The sequence below is a fragment of the Dreissena polymorpha genome, chromosome 6 (genome assembly GCF_020536995.1).
Source record: "Dreissena polymorpha isolate Duluth1 chromosome 6, UMN_Dpol_1.0, whole genome shotgun sequence".
Taxonomy (NCBI): Eukaryota; Metazoa; Mollusca; class Bivalvia; order Myida; family Dreissenidae; genus Dreissena; species Dreissena polymorpha.
The window spans coordinates 40,835,937-40,855,641 of record NC_068360.1 but is presented as its reverse complement, the minus strand read 5'-3'; the positions used below and the strand labels follow the sequence as shown (position 1 = coordinate 40,855,641).

General features: G+C 35.3%; 1 protein-coding gene across 4 annotated transcripts; it reads left to right on the top strand.

Annotated features, from left to right (window-relative positions):
• The first annotated feature begins 8,875 nt into the window (after positions 1-8,875).
• LOC127834979 (putative lipoyltransferase 2, mitochondrial) lies at positions 8,876-19,533 on the top strand. Of its 4 annotated transcripts, none has more exons than XM_052361147.1 (4): positions 8,876-9,261; positions 10,756-10,801; positions 11,359-11,879; positions 14,116-19,533. In XM_052361147.1, exons 3-4 carry the CDS (start codon positions 11,420-11,422, stop codon positions 14,397-14,399), a joined length of 744 nt encoding a protein of 247 aa, XP_052217107.1. In that variant the 5' UTR covers positions 8,876-9,261; positions 10,756-10,801; positions 11,359-11,419; the 3' UTR covers positions 14,400-19,533. The 4 variants fall into 4 exon arrangements, with proteins under 4 accessions (XP_052217107.1, XP_052217108.1, XP_052217109.1 ...); XM_052361148.1 differs by having other exon boundaries at positions 8,876-9,379; XM_052361149.1 differs by lacking the exon at positions 10,756-10,801.
• Positions 19,534-19,705: the final 172 nt, after the last annotated feature.

The following is a 19,705-nucleotide window of genomic DNA, read 5'->3' as shown; positions in this document are numbered from 1 at the left end:
CATTACGGTATCTATAATTTTGTGTTATAACCCCCAAATAACCAGTATTTATGATGTTGTGTTATAACTCCCAAATAACCATTATCTATGATTTTGTGTTGTAACCCCCAAATATTTCATAGTTCATTTTATTTACATTTTTTTTTACTGGCATCCGTGTGCAGTTTTTATTAATGGAACAGAACTGTGTAGGTTTTAAAAAATCTGCTTCATCTTGTAAGCGAAATTTCATATTTTTCTCAACTTCAAGGGGAGATGATTCTGAACTTATTCTTACGTTGCTCATTTACGATAGGGGTTGAGTACTCATTGGTATGAAAACACTGTAAAAGTTTGAAAAAAAAATTGAATGAAAACTGTAAATTGCATAAAGAAGCTGCATTTCACAGTACTTTTAAATTCAGTAAAAAATCATAATAGATTTATTGCTCCGATATTCATCATTTTCAATAGGGTTCGAGTAATACTGATATAAAAACACTTAACAAGTTTGAAAAGATTCAGACGAAAGTTGTGAAATCTTTTAAACAAGTGGAAATTGTTTATTTTGTCAAATTTAATAGAAAAAAATTCTGGACTTATTGTCCCGATGTTTCTCATTTTAAATGAGGTAAAAATGCTCATTGATATGAATACACTGTAATATAAAGAAGTGAAACTCCAGCTGCTGGAGCAGTATTGAATTCTCATTAAAAACAATTAGTTGGTCCTTTATTTAAGGCAAGTGACCGATTGCCCAAACAGTACAAAACAGCACAATACAGCACAATACAAACCAACATAAACACAAAATATGAATAAAGCTGGGGTCACCGCCTTGGAACGGTCAATGCAAAGCATTGGGGGTTTAAACCGGTTATAGAGCGCTCAACCTCACACTTGGCCAAGCAATATTCATAATATATTTAAGTGTAAATAAAATTTAACGTCATAGCATTGTTACTCAAATTAAACAATAATAAAAGGGAATTAAAACGCATTCAATTTAATTACAATTTAATTACTCAATTGTATTGAAGATACCAGAGCAACAGAGTTACAACTTTTTGACGAACGATCAAATGAAACTACAAACAAGTGTCAACTACATTCCTTCTTTATAGAAAAAGATCTAAGAATATAGCGTCATTAAGTTAATATTTCAGATAATCATCGCGCGAATACAGGTAGAAGCAGCAATAATGGGTGTAAAAATTCCATATTACATTGCTTGGTAGATAATGTGACTGCAAAAAAATAAATAATAATAATTAAATCAAACAAGAAACCCTATCAGAGACAAAATACAAATAAAATTGAACGTTATAAACCCAATGACCTATGCATGTAGATTACAACTGGAAAGTTGATCGTATGACGTCAAAAAATCCATGTACCCAGGAACAGAGAAAGAGTTATGACGTTATTGACAAGCGAAGACACAATGACGTGAACAAAATCCAGGGGCAGTACTGTAAAGTAATAATAAAACTATGAATGGGGGACTACTGCGAAATTGAACTAATAATAAAACAAGTTTAGTTGATTAAATATTAAGAATCAAATGGATAAAAATGGTAATTCCATTAAAGCAACATTATTGGAATCAAACAGTATATAGGTGTTTTGACAACTGACGACAGAAATGATTTGATGTACGATGTGAGTCCAAACTTGTTTATGCATTACTTGTTACCCTAGTAGTTCACACGGTGTCAACAACTCTGACCTTAACATAGGTATAGAGCACTAATGCGCTTTTTCGGCATAGCTGTTTTACCCAGCTTTTAACCTTAAATGACTTTTACATAACGCCAACAGACACGCGTGAATATTTTCGAATATTTCATAGGCTGATTCGAGATAAAATATCGGAAATTTGGCTTCATCACCGTGTCTGTGCTCAGCGCAAAGGATGTAGCACTGTTCAGTGTAAGGAATTCCGGGCTACTCTCTGTATGTTCAAACGACACAAATTGTAGCCCAGTTACAATTACGCGTTTAAAGTAAAACCCATCTCGCAGAATTTCAGGGTCAGTACTCGTTCACTAAATCGTCCGGGGAATATATAATTGACTATCGATTAACACAGTTTTGCTTTCAAGATGAGAAAACTAACATTACCGAAATACTAAAGTGTCACGATAAGAGGAAAATCGTTTAATTATCCAACCACAATGTTTGCCGTACTCTTTTAGCACGTCTGGAAATCGTTCCTGAACGCCTTGATAGGCTGCCCTTATTTAAAAGTTCGCTATTTTGAATTTAATTTTGTATCGAAAAGCATTTTTCTAAAATGTGCCATTTACAATTCGCAATGAGATTTATACTGACCCTCGTCATGCGAAAATGGGTCTTATTCCATATGCGCCCATCATATATATAGCCAATTTAGCCTCCGCATCTCTCAGTCTGGTCAGGAGATGCATAATGAGACCATTACACATTGAGTGATTTTATAGCGAACAGCATCGCCTCTGACCAGACTGCGCAAACGCACATGTTGGGTTTAAGATACGCTGGCCGAAACGCATACGACTCATTTTCGCATGACGCGGTTATGAAAGTGTGATTTAAATGTGTCGAAATAAAAAAAACTGCGTTTAAATCAAATATTAGCATACGATATATTTCGACAGTGAAGAAATATACTCATAATAAGGCATGTGAGGACACATATGATATGCACTCCCGTAGTATAATTTTTATCTACTTACACTAATTTGTGGTTTGACAATGATAACACACAGTTCATGCGGTGAATATGCGACTTACAAGTGAAAAAAAAACCCACAATAGTTAAACTTTTGTTTTCAGTTTATTTATTTAGAAACGTAAATTGCAAACTTTATATCAAAGTCAGCATTTACGCCGACTACCTTTTTAAAAGATATTTCTTGTTATATTTAGTTGTTTTTTAATATTAGGTTTTAGCGATTATAAAGCATTTTGTATGTTGTCTATAGTATACCTGTAGTAATTGGTGAACTCATGTTCAACGTTTTATAAATTGAAAACCGTGAATATAAACAAGCGTAACCTTCTACTATTGCGTTGTTAGCACCCGTAAATACAAAAGATCGCCGCTATCTGTTGAGAACAAAAGAACGTTTCCCAGAAATATCAAATTTAACCCCGCTGTAGAAGCATGAATGAGATTACGAAACAGAAAATTCTTGTTATATTTAATTGTTTTTAGCTCTACTGGCCGAAGGCCTGAAGAGCTTATGTCATGGCGTTGTTTCCGTCGTCCGTGCGTGCGTGCGTTAGACTTTTTCTTGTTTACGCGATAAAGTCCACAGTTTTCATCCGATTCTTTACAAACTTGTTCAGTGTCTTTATATTAATGAGGACTCGAACCCTATTGAAATGGTTTACATCAGAGTAAAAAGTCCAGAATTATCTCCTCTTAAATTTGAGAAAATTTTGAAATAAGGCTTGTTTACGCAATAAAGTCCACAGTTTTCATCCAATCATTTCCCAACTTGCACAGTGTCTTTATCTGAATAATGAGTCAAACCCTATTGAAAATGAGCAATATCTGAGTTATAAGTCCAGAATTATCTCCCCTTGAATTTGAGAAAAAAATGAAAATTTAGTTTTTTTTTATGTGATAAAGTCCATAATTTTGATCCAATTATTGGCAAACTTGCACAGTGTCTTTGTATCAATGAGGACTCAAACCCTTTTTATGCCCCCCTTCGAAGAAGAGGGGGTATAATGTTTTGCACATGTCGGTCGGTCCGTCGGTCGGTCGGTCGGTCCGTCCGTCCACCAGATGGTTTCCGGATGATAACTCAAGAACGCTTAGGCCTAGGATCATGAAACTTAATAGGTACATTGATCATGACTGGCAGATGACCCCTATTGATTTTCAGGTCACTAGGTCAAAGGTCAAGGTCACAGTGACTCGAAGCAGTAAAATAGTTTCCGGATGATAACTCAAGAATTCTTACGCCTGGGATCATGAAACTTCATAGGTACATTGATCATGACTGGCAAATGACCCCTATTGATTTTCAGGTCACTAAGTCAAAGGTCAAGGTCACAGTGACTCGAAACAGTAAAATGGTTTCAGGATGATAACTCAAGAATGCTTACGCCTAGGATCATAAAACTTCATAGGTACATTGATCATGACTGGCAGATGACCCCTATTGATTTTCAGGTCACTAGGTCAAATGTCAAGGGCACAGTGACACGAATCAGTAAAATGGTTTCCGGATGATAACTCAAGAATGCTTTCGCCTAGGATCATAAAACTTCATAGGTACATTGATCATGACTGGCAGATGACTCCTATTGATTTTCAGGTTAATCGGCCAAAGGTCAAGGTCACAGAGACTCGAAACAGTAAAATGGTTTCCTGACGACAAATCAAGAATAATTAGGCCTAGGATGATGAAACTTCATAGGTACATTCATCTAGCAGATGACCCCTATTGATTTGCAGGTAACTTGGTCAAAGGTCAATGTCATAGTGACAAAAACGAATTCACTCAATGGCTGCCACTACAACTGACAGCCCATATGGGGGGCATGCATGTTTTACAAACAGCCCTTGTTTAAAAAGAGCAATATCGAAGCAATAAGTCCAGAATGACTTCTCCATTAATTTGAGAAAATTTTGAAATCCCGCTTGTTTACGCAATTAATTCCACAGTTTTGATCCAATTATTTCCAAATTTGCATAGTATCTTTACATCAATGAGGACTTGAACCCTATTGAATATGAGCTGTATCGGAGAAATAAGTACACAATAATCTCCCCTTCAATTTGAGAAAATTCTCATTGTTTGCGCGATTAAGTTCACAGTGTCCATCTTATTCTTTCCAAATTTGCACAGTGTTTATAGTAGTAGAGCGATTCAGGCCCTCATGGGACTCTTGTTTTTATTCGGTTTAAGCGATTGTGAAGCATTTTTGTTGTTGTCTATCGTATCCCTGCAGTTATTGTTGAACTCATGTTCAACGTTTTATAAATTGAGAATATAAACAAGCGTGACCTTATAATATTGCGTTGTTTTCCCGAATCTATTAATAGTCTCGGATTATGAATGACCTGTACAACGTCATTAAGACATAGCAGATAGTGGACCATTTTAATCATTCATACATATTTTCTTCCGCGACACGTATGATACAAACATTGTTTATTGATTCTTTTCTATATAAGCTCCGTTAAAAAATATTCCATTTAACACGATATTCACATAAAAAATCCATTTGTGAATTAATATAGCTGGAGAACTCAAACCTCTAACATAAATTAAACAACTCTTTCTCGCGCGGCTACGGCAGGTGTGGCGGGTAGTAGGCTTTCCGTAGTTAAGCCGAACTGACCTGAAATTTTCAGTAACAACATTAGCTGTTCGCCACGCGAACAACTAAAAATGGAAGTGAGTAAGTTGACCTTAATAATATATTCTTTTGTTTTCTTTTTAATTCTATCTTGGGAACCAATTTTGTTATTTATCAATTCAACTCATTACAGTCAGTAACATGCACACCCTGAAACGTGTCATATATTTATGAAAAAATGAATAGTTCATCTCTGAAAATGAAAGAATAACAAAACAAAGTACGTTTTGGTAATTATACATTTTCTAAATAATATAATCTCTATAAATATTATTTGGATTGTGTCTCATGCGGCTTGTATCTGCATGGATGTGTATCTGCGGCTTAAGGAATATTAACATACAACCACATCAGTATATGTATGTATGACTTATGGCCAAAAAAATATTGATGTTGCATTCGCATACCTTTCAACTCGTCAATTGTGCGACATGCACGACGAGAGTTATTCACTGTGTTGGCTATTTCTGCCGTTCTAATCGGGAAGAGGACAACGACAACGAGCGAGGCATGGTATTAGGGGAGATAAGACTGGGGTATGTTTAGGTTAGAGTTAGGATTATGGGTCGGGTTAGGGTTAAGGTTAGAGTAAAGGCTAATCCTAACCCAAACCCGACCCCTAACCCTTACCCTAACCCTCTAACCCCCCCCCCATGCGCATTACACTACCATGCCTCGCTCGTTGTCGTTGTCCTCTTCCCGTTCTAATCCTGCTCATTTTTTCGTTGAGTGGCATCTCCTAATGCGAGAAGTTTGCAGATCATTTCTCTCGCATTGATTTCCTGTCATACGAACGCTGTTGTCGTCTGAAATGACACTTTCCGCGAAACCGTCTTGACCGGTGCGTGGTGAAATGTGTATTGTGGGCTATTTTAGTTTGACCAACTTTAACCAATTCGGATAAAGATATCCGATGCATTTGCAATTTTATTAAAAAGGATTACCATTTCAGATAACATATCCACAAACAGATACATTTTACCAAAGGTTATCTTTTGGATTGGCTTAGGTTATCTATATTTATACAATTGACTATTTTTGCACTTACAAATCCCATCAGCCGCAATACGTTTTCAGATAAGCAAGACACTAATACAAAACGCGTCATTCTTTAGCTTCAAAAGGGTCACACTCCGGATATGTCGAAAACGTCTTAACCGTAATTTGAGATGCGAAAGTTCTAATACTGGTAAATGTGTTTTGTTTACTCACTATAGTAGCCATCCGTTGTGTGTTACGCGACACAAAAATCCGACGGACGGAATCTTGACAATCTATATAAAAGTAGGTGCATACAAACACTATCTGGACGCCAGAATTGTTTCGCTTTCAATTGTCTTTGAGACAATTGATATTTATTTGCTTAACCTGATTGTTAAATTAATACGCACAAAAATGCAAAGGCCAGCAATGGGCACCTGTCAAACAAGATTTGTTTTCCTTGTTCGGGAATTTATTCCTAGTTTATATAGAAAAATTAAATTTGATTCCAATATTAAGCAAACCCATATCAATATAAAGAAGTGAAACTCCAGCTGCTGGAGCAGTATTGAATTTTCATTAAAAACAATTAGTTGGTCCTTTATTTAAGGCAAGTGACCGATTGCACAAACAGTACAAAACAGCACAATACAGCACAATACAAACCAACATAAACACAAAATATGAATAAAGCTGGGGTCACCGCCTTGGAACGGTCAATGCAAAGCATTGGGGGTTTAAACCTGGTTATAGAGCGCTCAACCTCACACTTGGCCCAGCAATATTCATCATACATTCAAGTGTAAATAAAATTTAACGTCATAGCATTGTAACTCAAATTAAACAATAATAAAAGGGAATTAAAACGCATTCAATTTAATTACTATTTAATTACTCAATTGCATTGAAGATACAAGAGTAACAGAATTACAACTTTTTGACGAACGATCAAATAAAACTATTAACAATTGTCAACTACATTCCCTCTTTATAGAAAAGATTTGAGAATGTAGAATCATAGAGTTAATATCTCAGATAATCATCGCGCAAATACAGGAAGAAGCAGCAATAATGGGTGTAAAAATTCCATATTACATAGCTTGGTTGTTTATGTGACTGCTAAACAAATTAAAAATAATTAAATCAAACAAGAAACGCCTATCAGAGAGAAAATATAAATAAAATGGAACGTTATAAACCCAATGACCTATGCATGTAGATTACAACTGGGAAAGTCGAAGCCTCGTATCTATATTTTATCCTGTTTTGTTTTGTGTCGTGCTATCGAGTGTTTGGTTTTGTGATATATTGAAAATTACTAGCTTGTCTAACCCGATACTTTTGGATGGTAACGAAGATTTTTCCCCCGGTGATATCTCTACGGTGGCATAGAGGTGACATTGACTCCTTTTTTTAAATTGCACTCCTCTTTTTTCTATCTCGTGGCCACGACTTAGTAACTCGTGGCCACGAGTTAGCTATGTCGTGGCCACAAGATAGAAAAAAAGAGGAGTGCAAAACTAAATAAAAGAGGAGTGCAATTAAAAAAGAGCGGTGCAGTAAATAAAGGAAGGGTGCATTAAACAAAAGAGGAGAGAATTTCGAGATCTCGAGATCCCGACTTAGCTAACTCGTGGCCACGAGTTAGTCAGCCAATCAAATATTTTCTTGTTCCCTCAAATTAATCAGCCAATGAAAACGTTCTAAAGGCAAGGCTCTGATATAACATAACATTCTACTATTAGTACTACTATTACTAACACTACTACTGCGGCTGTTGTTGCTGCTGCTGCTGCTACTACTACTACTACTATTACTATGTCGTGGCCACGAGATAGACAAAAGAGGAGTGCAAAACTAAATAAAAGAGGAGTGCAATTAAACAACAGCAGCAGCAGCAACAACAACAGCAGCATCTCTATGCCACCGTATATATCAGAGCCTTGCCTTTAGGACGTTTTCATTGGCTGATTAATTTGAGGGAACAAGATAGTATTTGATTGGCTGACTTACTCGTGGCCACGAGTTAGCTAAGTCGGGATCTCGAGATCTCGAAATTCTCTCCTCTTTTGTTTAATGCAGCCTTCCTTTATTTACTGCACCGCTCTTTTTTAATTGCACTCCTCTTTTATTTAGTTGTGCACTCTTCTTTTTTTCTATCTCGTGGCCACGACATAGCTAACTCGTGGCCACGAGTTACTAAGTCGTGGCCACGAGATAGAAAAAAGAGGAGTGCAATTTAAAAAAAAGGAGTGAATGTCACCTCTATGCCACCGGATATCTCTTTGGTTTCAATGTTGTTCTTTGATATGCCAGATAAGCTTTTAAAAGAGTTAAGCTCGGACAATGTCAAATCTCAAAATCCTCACACTGTATACCTCTCAATGCGGTAAACGTTAAAGTAATGCCCGGAAACAGTTGCATGTCCGCCATGAGATTTGTAAAAAAACTGATATAAATGGGGCCATTTGTAGACTTGAAGACCTATAAAATACATAGTATTTTATAGGTTTTTGGTAGACGGTGTGTATTCTAAACCGAAAATACGAACAGATCTATGCGTTTGTAGATGAAAAATTGTAAATGTTGGCAACAAATCTTAATAATTTCGTAGAATGTAGAAAGAGAGTTTATAGAAGGCATGTTATTAATATGGCATACATGTAAATAGTCATGCTAATCAAAAGCGAACTTTGCATATAATTTGGATCAGCAGACGATTTATTGCCGATCTCGCGGAGAATTCCGGAGATAGTCGGTGTATCACTTGCTAACTCCAGACGAGAATGGCCGAGCGGTTCCGACCTGAGACGGAAAATGCACGAAGGGTGTAGCACGAAATAAGAACGCAAATCTAGTCAGTTGAAAGAGTGTTTTTTGATGCGTAGATACTGTCAGGTAGACCGCATAGCATAACTGATTCCAGGAAAATTGATTTGGGTATGGATTAGTTCAATTATTGCAATTGGTTTTGCAAAACAACATTTTATTATTAAAATAATGTGTTAATTGAGTGTTGCTGGACTAGATTTTGGAGGATATTTCAACCATATCACCGGTAAATTACTAGTGATGTTTTAGGTCACAATATACTAATTCCCATCCTTATGTTATTTAATGTAAAAGCCACAAGTTAAACAAAATATCAATGGAACATTTTGCTTGAAGTTGGAACAAAACTAAACTCTTTAAAAATACGCGTTTTAATTAATGAATGGGCACATATTGGTAAAGTACTGACATTAAAGAAACTTTGAATTTATATAAAATTCTAATTCACTTTTGAATAGTCCTGGACGTACTTTAACAAATTTTCAAAGTCTCCGCAAAACATATTCGAACCAACGGACATGTCCTGTGAAATATTGTAAGGTCCAGCATGTCAATCCAATTTCCATTAGCAATTGCTCAACAAAATTTTTGAACAAATTCTTGTTAAGGTTTGTTTACGCGGCTGTAAGTTTTCTGCATTGCAAAAATACTGATGCTTTTTTAAACTGTTTGGTTTAGGACCGTCCAGTTTTATGACAGCCTTAACTGTCGCTAAACAAGTTAGTCTGATTATTAAGTCATACAAATATCAGCTTATGTCTTTGGGTTCAGAATTGTAATTTGTTATTATGATCATCATCATTTTCTCTGTAATGATCTTGGCTGTCTACAGAGCTCCAGATAAGCATCGTTTTATCGTTATTACGATTTGTTTAAAAAAAAAAACGAAAAGAAAATCAAAATCCATCGTATCAAAACGAATTGACACAGAAAGATCCAAATTATGACCGGCTGTTTGATCATACAAATTTTCCGAGTTCTGTGCAGCAAAAGTTAAATGAGAACGAGATTTCCTTAACCGGATCCGTGAATAAGTTGATTGTAACCAATAATATTTGCATTTCCGTTTCTGCTTTTCTGTTTACAAAATTAAACATGGTGGCTTAAAAGCGTGGACGAGTTCAAAAGAAACTTCATTCTGCGACAGCGCCAAGTATACTTGGTTTCATTTGGCGGCTAGAACAAAGTCTAAAGTCTATTGTTGGCAGTTTATTATCTTATCAAAAGCAGCTGATGAGGTGGAATCGAAGATTTCCAATACCAAACATCGCGGTATCACACAAAAACAGATCTCGGCATGGAAAAAAGACTTTTCCTGGTTACAGATTGAAGGCTCGGATGCCGATATTCATTTGAAATGTTCTTTTTGTATTAAACACAATGTGTCGTCTGTCTGGCAAGAGAGGGCTTGTGCAACATTCAAGTTTGTTATTATATATTTTTCATTGTAAGAAAAAAAACTAATTGAAAATGATGAATTTTGAAAAAAACTTATTTTGAAAAAAATCTTGTAGTAAAAACTAATTGACCCGAAACCTTATCTGGAGCTCTGTGTCTATGAGAAAGACCTGTGTTAATTTATCTTGGCTTTTGTCATTTTAGGCAATCTTGACCAGAATCCTATCTTACATGCTCACTCAGACTACAGGTATCTTCTACTTTTGCTTTTTTAATGCTGATATGTTCTTGAGATAATAAGAAGGTGTGAAACATGGTAATTTTAATATTATATTTTGTAGCAAATAGATCCTGTAAAAAGAGGAGGGCCTGTATTTGTTCCCATTTTATTGGACCTATCTTCTGTAAAAATTTGCCTAGTTTGGGTTTGACTGCTTTCATCTATTATAGTATATGAGCATAACTTTTTTAATTAGCGGCAAGAAAGTTCAGACAAACAGGTTTTGAAGCCTTGAATAGAGACCCTCACAACCATACATGTCCCACTTAGATTTTTTTCATTGACATAAATCTGCCAGAATATTATACAACATTCTTTTTTTATGTGACAGTTAATTTGGCAAATTTGATCAAATGAAGCAAAATGAACATAAACCTATTAAACCTGGAGTACAAAAAGAAATTAATATTTGAGTCTGCATAAAAAAATAAGCTATGGTCATAATCTTTTTTAAAAGCCTCATAAAACTTAACACTAGTGATATAAATAATAAAATAAAGATAATTTACATTCTATCATTATTTCAGGTTATTGATTAATATAAATAACTGGATATAACTCAATTTCGGAATAACACAATCTGAAGCCATGTTAGCTGCAAGACAATTGGTCCATGTGATCAACCTCCAGCGAATGGGATTCGTCTGTGCATTTGACGTGCAAATGCGCTATGCTAGATACCATCTTGATGAATTAGCTTCCAGGCCTTATGCCCAAGGTATTGACGTTTTACTGTTAGTGGAACACAACCCTGTGTATACTGTTGGCCTTAGAGACAAATCTTATTCCAAAGAGGATGAGGAAAAATTGCGCGCAACTGGAGCCGAATTTCATCGCACTAATCGAGGAGGCCTTATTACGTTTCATGGTCCCGGTCAGTTGGTTGCCTACCCCATAATCAACCTTAAACATTTCAAACTGGGCATGCGAGATTACGTGTGTAAGCTAGAGAAGACTATGATTGACACTTGCGGGTTTTACGGCCTGAAAGCAACAACAACCAAAGATACTGGAGTGTGGATTGAAGATCGCAAAGTGGGTGCTGTTGGTAAGAATCTTGTATTTTGATGTAACCAATTAACCAATTAACATGACCTGTAAAAGTGTGAGTGGTTTATGACTTGCACTTTCTTAAGTGGCATTGTGCCACACTGACATCAAAGTTATCAGTTTGATCAGGATTGCCCAAAGCCTTTTATTATTACTTGTCTTAGGCTGCCAAAAAAACGGAAAAACCTGAATTGCAATATATATTGACCGACTTGTATTGCTATATTTTTTACAGCGTTTTATTCTCCAAGTTGTAAGAAGTGAAAATACCTTTAAATTCAGAATAAAAGTGTTTCCAATATTATAAATAATATGGTTCATCTTACAAAGGTTGATTAGAAAATGACCATATACAAACAATTTTTTTTGGAAACCTTCCATTGGGAATTTTAGGCCGTCATTTGGGCAAAATACTTTTTGAGATTTGGAATTAGATGGAAGTTCAGTCCCCAATTTGGGACAAAAAAACACTGCTAATTGTTAATTTCATCCATAAATGATCACTTAAAATGTTACTCATAGCAGTCACATAAAAGCAAGTTAGTGCGTGTACAGTGCTTATGGACAATACATCAGTTATGAAAACTACTTACTTAACATATACATACCACTATATACTTATCTATAACACAAGTCATGCTAAATTGAAAATCCACACAGGGCTAATATGACCATGCATGCTAAAATGCCCCTTTGAAAGAAGGATGCGTGCTTTTCTAATCCTTGTCCGAATACTGGTACACAGTGCAATATCTTTGACGTGTACATAGCCTACTGTGCATAATGATAACTTAATGGGGACTCAGAAATGCCTTTTTCTTTGACTTAATTTGTAATTAATAATCGACTATCATCATTATTATAATCAGAAAATGGATATACATATCTTACTTTTACTTACCTTGCATAAACAGTGTTGCATGGTTTTCATTGAGGTTTTGAACTTGTACAATTGCTGATGACAGCATTATAAAAAGCTGTTTCAAGCGAATTTGCTTGTTTATTTAAACTTTATTGCAACAAAAGCTAAATCTTATAAAAGACTTACATATCTATTTTATGGGAAGAACCAATACTTTGGGTCTTTGGAAATATATTTGAGAACACTCCCTTGGTGGGAAACAAACCAGGGTTATCTGAATTGCATGGCCGACATCAAATTAACTCTTTCAGTGCGGGAACCGAATTTTGAAGGACTTTGCAAACAGTTTGGATCCAGATGAGACGCCACAGAACATGGCTTCTCATCAGGATCCAAACTGTTTGCTATTCTGATAGTATTCTGTGAAAAAAATCGAAGAAAATGCTAATTTTAGAAATTCAGCAGACGACATTTTAGCAGATGACAAATTTCCCAGCATGCAAAGGGCTAAAAAACAATAAGATATTAGTCACATTAATTGTACATGTACATACAGTCCTTGCAAAGCTGGTGTAAGTTGTCATTTGGCTTTGTTAAGAGTTTGTAGGAAGGAAATGTTGTAGCCAAATATGTCAATTTATAGCCGTTAGATAGTTCGGCGAATGGCAGAATAAACCCTGAAAACTTCTTTACTATAGAACTTATTAGAAATTGGAACAGTGTTGTTTTTTTTTGTTCAAATTTGGGTCTGGTAGGGGGACCCATTCCCAATCGAAAAAAGTATATATTTTTTCCCAAATGTGACCTAAAATTTCCCAATTGAAGGTTTCCAAAAAAGAATATTTTTATGCCCCTGAAGGAGGGCATAATTATAGTGATCGGACCGTCCGTCTGTTTGTCCTTCCGTCATTCTTTGTGTTTAGGTTTTGCGTTTAGGTTTCGAAAAATGTTCATAACTTCTACGTCCCTTCACATAGCAACTTGATATTTGGCATGCATGTGTATCTCATGGAGCTGCACATTTTGAGTGGTCAAAGGTCAAGGTCATCCTTCAAGGTAAAAAAACATGTATCAAAGCGGCGCAGAAGGGCGCATTGTGTTTTTGACAAACACATCTCTTGTTTAAATAAGTCCAAACATTTGTCAGTTATCTCCAAATCCAGCTCTGTATGTTGAACCTAAGGAAATATAATATTGAAAACACTTCAATCATCAATTTTAAAGTGTTTGTAAGCATAAAATCAACAACATCAATTCCCCAATCTTAGGCAAAAGTAAGCGACATTTCCCAATCCAAATGTACCCGACCCTATTCCCAAAATGGTGAAAAAAACACTGTGGAAAAGGGTTCAGCCTCTATGTACTGTTGCAGGCATTCACGGCAGTCGCTTTATCACCACGCATGGCGTTTCCCTAAACTGTAACACCGACCTGACCTGGTTCGACCACATCGTGCCTTGTGGACTGGAGGGGAAAACCACAACCTCCCTATCAAAAGAGCTGCAGAAGAAGGTGTGCATCACACAGACTATTCCAGTGTTTCTTAAAGCCTTCCAGGAGAGATTTGGGTGTGAACTTACGGAGATGTTTTTGGTTACGCAGGACCATAATCTGATGCCTACCCCTGAAAACTTGCGAAAGGCCGAAGTGGTTTGACTTGCATAATAAGGAGCCATGCTTTGTATCCCCCACCAAAGGCAGAGGGATATAGAATTGGTGCTGTTCTTCTGTAAGTTCAACCGTCACAAAATTTTGAAATTGGCGGGAATATCCAACCAATTAAATTGGTTTTGCTTGTTGAATTTGCTTGTTTAAAATGCATGAAGGACCAAAACTCTGTGAAAATGATCAAAGAAAGCAATTGGTAAGTATGGCACGAAAAACGTCTTCTCAAATTTTACAAAAAGGTAAACCATAGTTCATGTACATTAAAGTTGTTTGTTAATCAGTTTACCGGGTATATTTATTTCTTTTAATGATAATTGTTTTTGCCACAAACCTTCCCAAACTTTTGTTGAATGTTTACAGTCTCCTATTTAAAAAAAAACTTCAATGAGGTTAGATATCAACAGATTATCTGTGGAGAAATTCTTTATAGTTAACACTTTGCATGCTGGGAAATTTGTCGTCTGCTAAAATGTTGTCTGCTGAATTTCTAAAATTAGCATTTTCTTCGATTTTTTTTAAGCAAACAGTTTGGATCCTGTTGAGACGCCACGTTCTGTGGCGTCTCATCTGGATCCAAACTGTTTGCAAATGCCTTTAAAATCGGTTCCAGCGCTGAAAGGGTTAATTACTAAATCAGATAATAACATTGACAGCTTTGTGCTAAAAAAATGTTTGGTCAATTATGTGCTTGAAGTTTCTTGCTGAGCTTTTGAACTTTTAAATTTTAACCCTTAAAGCGCTGGAGCTGAATTTTAAAGGCCTTTGCAAACAGTTTGGATCCAGATGAGACGCCACAGAACGTGGCGTCTCATCAGGATCCAAACTGTTTGCTATTCTGATAGTATTCTTTGAAAAAAATTGAAGAAAATGCTAATTTTAGAAATTCTGCAGACGACATTTTAGCAGACGACAAATTTCCCAGCATGCAAAGGGTTAAGGGTACATGTAGTTATTAACTGTGTACAACTCAAATAAATAAGAGTACTTTACTTGATACATCCAAAATGGTGGGGAATTATTGGATTCTGTGATTGAAGGTATCAAAATCATGTTAAATTAGACTGAATAATATGAACATTTCGTAGGGAATTCTGAAATTGTTTGAATCTGGTAAATGCAAATTTGTATACTGTTTTACTAGAGTAACTGTTGCTAGCTGACATGAGCACAGGTGCTTCATGGTGAGCTTTTGTGATCTCTTTTGTCAGTCATGCATTGTCAACATTTGCCTTGTTAACACTATAGAGTCCACATTTATTGTCTGATCTTCATGAAACTTGGTCAGAAGATTTGTCCAAATGGTATCTTGAATAAGTTTTGGTTGTAGTTGGTTGCAAAACATATTACCCCCAGTGGGCTAGGCATTTTTCCTTATATGGCTATAGTGAAACCTTGTTAACGCTCTAAAAGTCTCATTCAAAGTCTTATCATCATGAAACTTGGTCAGAACATTTAAAAAAAAAAATATCTTGGATGAGTTCGAATAAGGTTACTGTCTGTTGAAAAACATGGTCGTCTAGGGGCATGGCAAATTTTCTTATATGGCTATAGTAAAACCTTGATAACACTCTAGAGGCCTCATTTATTGTTGGCTCTTCACGAAACTTGCTCAGAAGATTTGCCCAATGATATCTTGGACGAGTTGAAAAATGGTTCAGGCTGGTTTAAAAATATGGCCGCATCGGGCTGGGGCATTTTTCCTTATATGGCTATAGTAAAACTGTTAACACTTTAGAGGCCACATTTATTGTCCGATCTTCATGAAAAGTGGTCAGAAGATTTGTCCCAATTATATCTTGGATGATTTTGAACATTGTACCGGTTGATTGAAAACATGACCCGAAGGGAGGGAGCGGGGCTTTTGTCCTTATATGGCTATAGTAAAACCTTGTTAACACTCTATAAGTCCCATTTATAGTTCAATCTTCATGAAACTTGGTCAGAATATTTGTTCCAATGATATCTTTGCCTGGACAGAACAGGTAATTTCCTTTGTATCTCAAGTGAGCAACTTTGCGCCTTTCAGGGCGGCCCTCTTGTTTAAAATTAGTATGCTGGTCTTATATGCACTTTTTGGTATCCAGAATCTAAATGATAGACTATAAGTAATATGTGGACAGTGATGATTGAAAATGTGTTTCCAAATGCAAATTTTGCAGATACACACTCATGAGAACTTAACCATTAAACTGTTTTTTGTCGTAAGGTCCTTAAATAAAACTGTTAAATGTTCAAGTTTCATTTTCTATTTGTTAAGTATTTATCCATATATGTGATTTTACAATATTAAGTGTTTGTTAGCCTGACTTGTAAAGTTGTCATGTCAATGTTATTTCAGTGTTTTGTTTGTTAACATATTTATTGTTTACAAACAGGTTGTTTAAGTCATGTAAACAGTGATATTATAAGTATTAAGTGCTTTGAAATTTAAATGCTTTGCAGAAAATGTTTTGTTAAACGATTTTTGTTTTGTTTACCAGTGTGTGATTTTTGTATGTGTGTTAACATCAATAATTATGTTGTATCTTCAGTTTATCATTGAAACTTTAAATAATGTAATATACATGTGCTGGTCTCTGGGAAAATAGGGCTTAACACATGGCAGTAAAGTATTGTCCCAGATTGGCCTGTGCCATCCCCACAGGCTTATCAGGGAGGATGCTCTTCGCCTAGACAGAATGTTTGTTTAGAAGAAAGTTTATTTCTAGTCAGGGACATGAGTTTAGCCAGCGGGCGGTTATATATGTATGTTGTCCCAACTTATTTTGTGTCGGTGCATGTGTTTGAAAATGGACTTTTTAATAACATTGCGCAATGAGTTTTAATGAAATTTTCTTATTTTACAATACTGGTAATTTACTGTATTAAACTTTTGAGATGAAATGTTTTTGGTCCTCAAGGTAGAACAGCCAGCCACCTAATGAGAATTAAATTTATTTGTTCTAACCTATAAAGCTTGAAAAAAAGGACATACAAAAGAAAAAACTATAAGTTAAGGTTAAAGCTGTGGTTTGCTGCCAGGCGTATGCTATACATTTTTAGCTCATCTATTTTTTGAAAAAAAATTAAGAGCTATTGTCATCACCTTGGCGTCGGTGTCCGGTTAAGTTTTGTGTTTAGGTCCACTTTTCTTATAAAGTATCAAAGCTATTGCATTCAAACTTGGTATACTTGCTTACTATCATGAGGGGACTGGGCAGGCAAAGTTAGATAACTCTGGTGTGCATTTTGACAGAATTATGTGCCCTATTTATACTTTGAAAATTTGGTTAAGTTTTGTGTTTTGGTCCACTTTATTCCTTAAGTATCGAAGCTATTGCTTTCATACTTGCAACACTTGCTAACTATCATAAGGGGACCGTGCAGGCAAAGTTAAGTAACTCTGACTGGCATTTTGACAGAATTATGTCCCCTTTATACTTAGAAAATTGAAAATTTCATTAAGTTTTGTGTTTTGGTCCACTTTACTCCTAAAGTATCATAGCTAATTTTTGCTTTCAGACTTGAAACAATCGCAAACTATCATAAGGGGACTGTACAGGACAAGTTGCATAACTCTGGTTGTCATTTTGACGAAATTATGGCCCTTTTTTTACTTAGTAACTTTGAATATATGGTTAAATGTTGTGTTTACATCCACTTTACTTCTAAAGTATCAAGGCTATTGCTTTCAAACTTCAAATACTTTACCTTGACCTTTGAATGACCTTGACTGTCCAGGTCAAATAATTTAATTTTGCTAAAATTGCCATGACTTTGTTATTTATGATCAGATTTGATTGATACTTTGACAAAACAACTATTACCTGACATACTACAATAGCCTGCACCCAAACCATCCCCCATGCCCCCCAGAACCCCCCCCCCCCATGAAACATGGTTAAAAAACAAAAAAAATTGACCGTCCAACTATCCTACCCAAGAATCCCCCCCCCCCCACACACACACACTTTTTAAAAATTTTTTTTTGCATTTTTATTTCTTATTTTTGGAAGATAATTTAATAAATGACAACACCCCCACACTATACACTCCTCTCCACCCACCCCTCCATCTTTTTTGATTGAAGTATTGAGATAGGTCCCTTCACCTTTAAAAAGAAAAATGGATTGAGCGGTCTGCACCCCCAAGGCGGTGCTCTTGTTCTGTTTTGACATAAAAAAATCAATGTTATTTGTTATTGATTGTAATTTTATGTAGAGTTTTTGATGTGTATTGGTCTTTAATTTTGTTTTTGAGTTTGTTAAAAGATTGTAAAAAGTTAAAAAACAGATATAAAAGAAATAATGTTAAACTCTTGTGTATATTTGAAATATTTGATGAAAAGTGTCAGTTTCCTGCTTTAAGTTTTAAGTGTTTGTTTATTTTAGTGAAACCCACTAGTGTTGGCCGTGTGGCCCAGTCACTAAAACACTATCAGTATGTCATAAAACAACATTTTTCATCAATTTGACAAAACTAAATCTGATATTATATCAGATTTTTTAAATTATTCTACAAAGGTGACACTATTTGTATCATTTAAGCCTGGGCGCACACTTCATTAAACCTGATTCATTATAAAACATTTGGTAGTTTAAAAGCAGTAATTGCAATCATGAAAGTATGCTGGTGTTGTTTTGACATCAATAATCAAAATTATTGTCAATATGTGTTTTCATTAAAATGGAGGCATCACAGTTAACCAGTTATCATTTAATTCTCCAAATCTGCAGTATTTATTACTATCACTTTAGTTGTGCCGTTAAATATAACAGTCAATATTCGTTGTATGCGAAATGAAATTTAAATTACATCTAGTTCAATGTTTTATGAAATGATTTATTTAACATTGTCATCAATGAAGTCTGTTTGGGGGAAATTTGAAGAAAAAAATGTCATAAAAATTATGGATGACTTAATTTGAAATGTATTGTTTATGGTTTAGATTTGTGCATGACCTTCTCTAAACATCATCATGAAATCACTTGGTGATTCCTATTATTACAAAATATGTGTGTATGTATAATAACAAATAGTTAATGAGATTTGCGTACATATTTTGTGTATTAATATTTGTGAATCATTTTAACATTATGGTTTTCACAATATGTTTGCTCAATAAATAAACAATCAGAGTCTTCCACTGTTTTAACTTAAGTTGTTTACTGAATTTACACATGTAGATCTACTTTAAATTTTAAGATCTGAACATGTTCTACAGTCAAACATGGTATTTGCTGACCTTTATGTAAAGAAGAAGCAAAATAATTGTTGTTCCACTGTTCAACCCTAAATGTTAAAAGAAGTCAGTA

Coding starts and splice junctions, on each gene's coding strand:
- LOC127834979 (XM_052361149.1), top strand. CDS start 11,420: ATGTTAGCTGCAAGACAATTGGTCCATGTGATCAACCTCCAGCGAATG. Junction 11,880..14,115: donor TCGCAAAGTGGGTGCTGTTG/GTAAGAATCTTG, acceptor GTACTGTTGCAG/GCATTCACGGCAGTCGCTTT.